At 39.4% G+C, this 2894-nt stretch overlaps 1 protein-coding gene across 1 annotated transcript; it reads left to right on the plus strand.

Annotated features, from left to right (window-relative positions):
• The first annotated feature begins 206 nt into the window (after positions 1-206).
• LOC123250210 (olfactory receptor 9-like) lies at positions 207-1188 on the plus strand. The gene is given in 2 exon segments (XM_044679228.1): positions 207-485; positions 487-1188. Coding segments are annotated over 2 exon segments (981 nt in total).
• Positions 1189-2894: the final 1706 nt, after the last annotated feature.

Raw genomic sequence — 2894 nt, forward strand, 5'->3', positions numbered from 1 at the left:
ATAAGTTAAACAAAATTATGTTATAGTTTTCACAGAAAGGACATTCTAATACCTGACTGCTTTTCCTTCACAATCATCTCCATCACTGGGAAATTCTGCTCTAACTGGATCTTTCTTACTGCAGCAGTTTGTCTATTTTTTTTCCTCTTTATTGTGACTATTAACAACTCTCCCGTGATTCTGTCAGCAGATTGAGATCTAGGGCCATGGATGATGATGATAATGGGACAGCAGTGATTGAATTTATTTTGCTGGGATTCTCAGGCTTGGGGACTTACCAGGTCCCCCTATTTTGGGGAGTACTCTTTGTCTACCTGGTCACCCTGTTGGGCAATTCCCTGATCATCACCCTGCTTGACTCAGCCCTGAGCACTCCCATGTACTTCTTCCTCAGACATCTCTCTTTGATAGAGATTCTCTACACTACAACTATTGTGCCAAGGATGCTGAATGATCTTCTCTCTTCACATCCTGTCATCTATCTCTTCTGCTAGTTGCTTCACCCAGATGTATTTCTTTGCCCTCTTTGGCATTGCTGAATGCTGTCTGCTCACTGCCATGGCTTATGATCATTTTGCTGCCATTTGCCGGCCCCTGCATTATGCCACACTGATGAACAGGCAGGTATGTGTGGGTATGGTAGGTGCTTCCTATCTACTGGGCATCACCTCGGGTACCACTGATGCCATATTCATCTTTACTTTGCATTTCCATGGCTCCAATATTGTTTACAGCTTTTTCTGCGATGATTTACCTGTTTTGAGGCTGGCCAGTGGAGACACTTTCCAGGGTGAGGTTGGGAATTTTGTTGTCACCCTTCTCTTTATCATAACTCCCTTTGTACTGATTGTGTTTTCCTATGTCCGTATCCTGATTACCATCCTTGGATTAGCCTCTGCTCAAGGACGCCAAAAATTTTTTTCTACTTGCTCTTCTCACCTACTTGTTGTTACCCTCTTCTATGGGACTGCTACTATTGCCTATATAAAACCTGGAGCCAATATCATTCAGAACATGGATCAAATCCTCTCCCTTTTCTACACTGTTGTAACCCCTATGTTTAACCCTTTTATCTATACCCTGAGGAATAAGGAGGTGATGGGAGCCCTGAAGCGTACAGTTAACAAAACATCTTTGAAGTCCCTGACTGGTCCAGTGGTTTGCTTGGCTTCCCTTCTGATAAGTTGAAAGGGAAAATTTATATTTTTCAAGTAGCAGAAATTTATTTTTTCTTCCACCCCTGCCACCCTTTTAGCTCTCAAAGAAAAATAAAACCCTTTTAACAAATATTTCTGGTCAAGAAAAAGAAGTTCTCATATTGATTTTGTCCAAAAATGCAACTTAATCTGCATGTTTAGGGTTCTTCATCATTAAGAGTTAATCTTTGTAAAAGAAGGGGGGGGGTAGAGTGCAATATGGGGCCTGAAAGTCTACATCTTTTGCACATTGGGTATAATCTTGATCTTGCTAGCCTCAAAAGGGGGAGAAATCCACCCAGTATCTGGATTAAGGACAGCCACCCAAAGAACTTTGACTTCATATTGGGAATTAAAAAAGAAGTGGCTTGGGAACATGATGTAAAAAAACATGGTCTTAAGAAAAAGGGCAACATTTTAGGAAATAAATCAGGAGAAGGAAAAGGCCCTTAGTATCTTGAATAATCAGGTAATGTGAGTTGAAGAGTATACTCATGGTTGTATAAACGTAGGGATGAGGCAACCTCACTTTCATCTGAACAAAGGAGGGTTTTACAGAGTTACACTCACACAAAGAGTTGTGCAGAAATACATTAAACTGGACAGAGAAATATCTGGAGAGCAGGGAATGGGTGGAGTATAGAGGGGAGAGGAGGGAACAAAATCTAGCATCAGAGATGGATCATGATGAAGGGATTAAGAGCAATGAAAGAATAAGAACTTGAGATGAGGACTAGAGAAGGAGAAGAGAAGAGAAGCAATGGAGCCAGGTCATTTAGTTATAGGTCACTAAATTTTAAGCAAACCACTCTTTTACCACTTTCTTTGCAAAAAACAGAGGGAGGGAAAATGAAAAGAAAAAAAGGATAAGAGGATAGGGTGGATGGAAATATGCAATTGATGATAATAACTAGAAATACTAGATGGGATGATATCACTCACAAAATGGCAGAAGAGGGCGCAGCTAGGTGGCTTAGTGGATTGAGAACCAGGCCCAGAAATGGGAGGTACTGGGTTCAAATCTGACCTCATACACTTCCTAGCTGTGTAACCTGGGGCAAGTCACTTAATCCCCAATGCCTAGCCCTTACAACTCTTCTGCCTTGGAACCAATATACAATATTGATTCTAAGACAGAAGGTTAGGGTTTAAAAAATATTTTAAAAAATGGCAGAGGATAACAGCATAGTTTAACAAGTTGTTTATAAGAAACACACAGACTCACATATAAGCATAAAATAATGTACTAGGGGAAAATTTCATTCTATTTCAGGTGATATTTAAAAAAGTAGGGATTGCAATCATGATTCCAGAGGAGACAATAGTAAAAACAGTAAAAATAGGCATTATGCTCAAAGTTATTATGGATAATTAATCGATATCAATATTTATATCTGAAGAGACAGCCAGAAGCAGGTTAAATGGTATGGCAGATAGAGTGTTGAGTCTGGGGTCAGGAAGACTCAATTCAAATATGACCTTAGATAGCTACTTGCCATGTGACCCTGGGAGAGTTGTTTTAGTGTCTGCTTGTCTTAGTTTCCTCATTTATAAAATAGGGAATATAATTTAAGGGTTGTTATCTTATGGTAAAAATTTTTAAAGCCTATACCTATTACAGTTATGAGAGTAAAATGAGATGATATTTGTAAAGTGCCTGCACAGTGCTTGATACATAATTGGTACTTAAAAATGCTT

The sequence above is a fragment of the Gracilinanus agilis genome, chromosome 5 (genome assembly GCF_016433145.1).
Source record: "Gracilinanus agilis isolate LMUSP501 chromosome 5, AgileGrace, whole genome shotgun sequence".
Lineage (NCBI taxonomy): Eukaryota > Metazoa > Chordata > Mammalia > Didelphimorphia > Didelphidae > Gracilinanus > Gracilinanus agilis.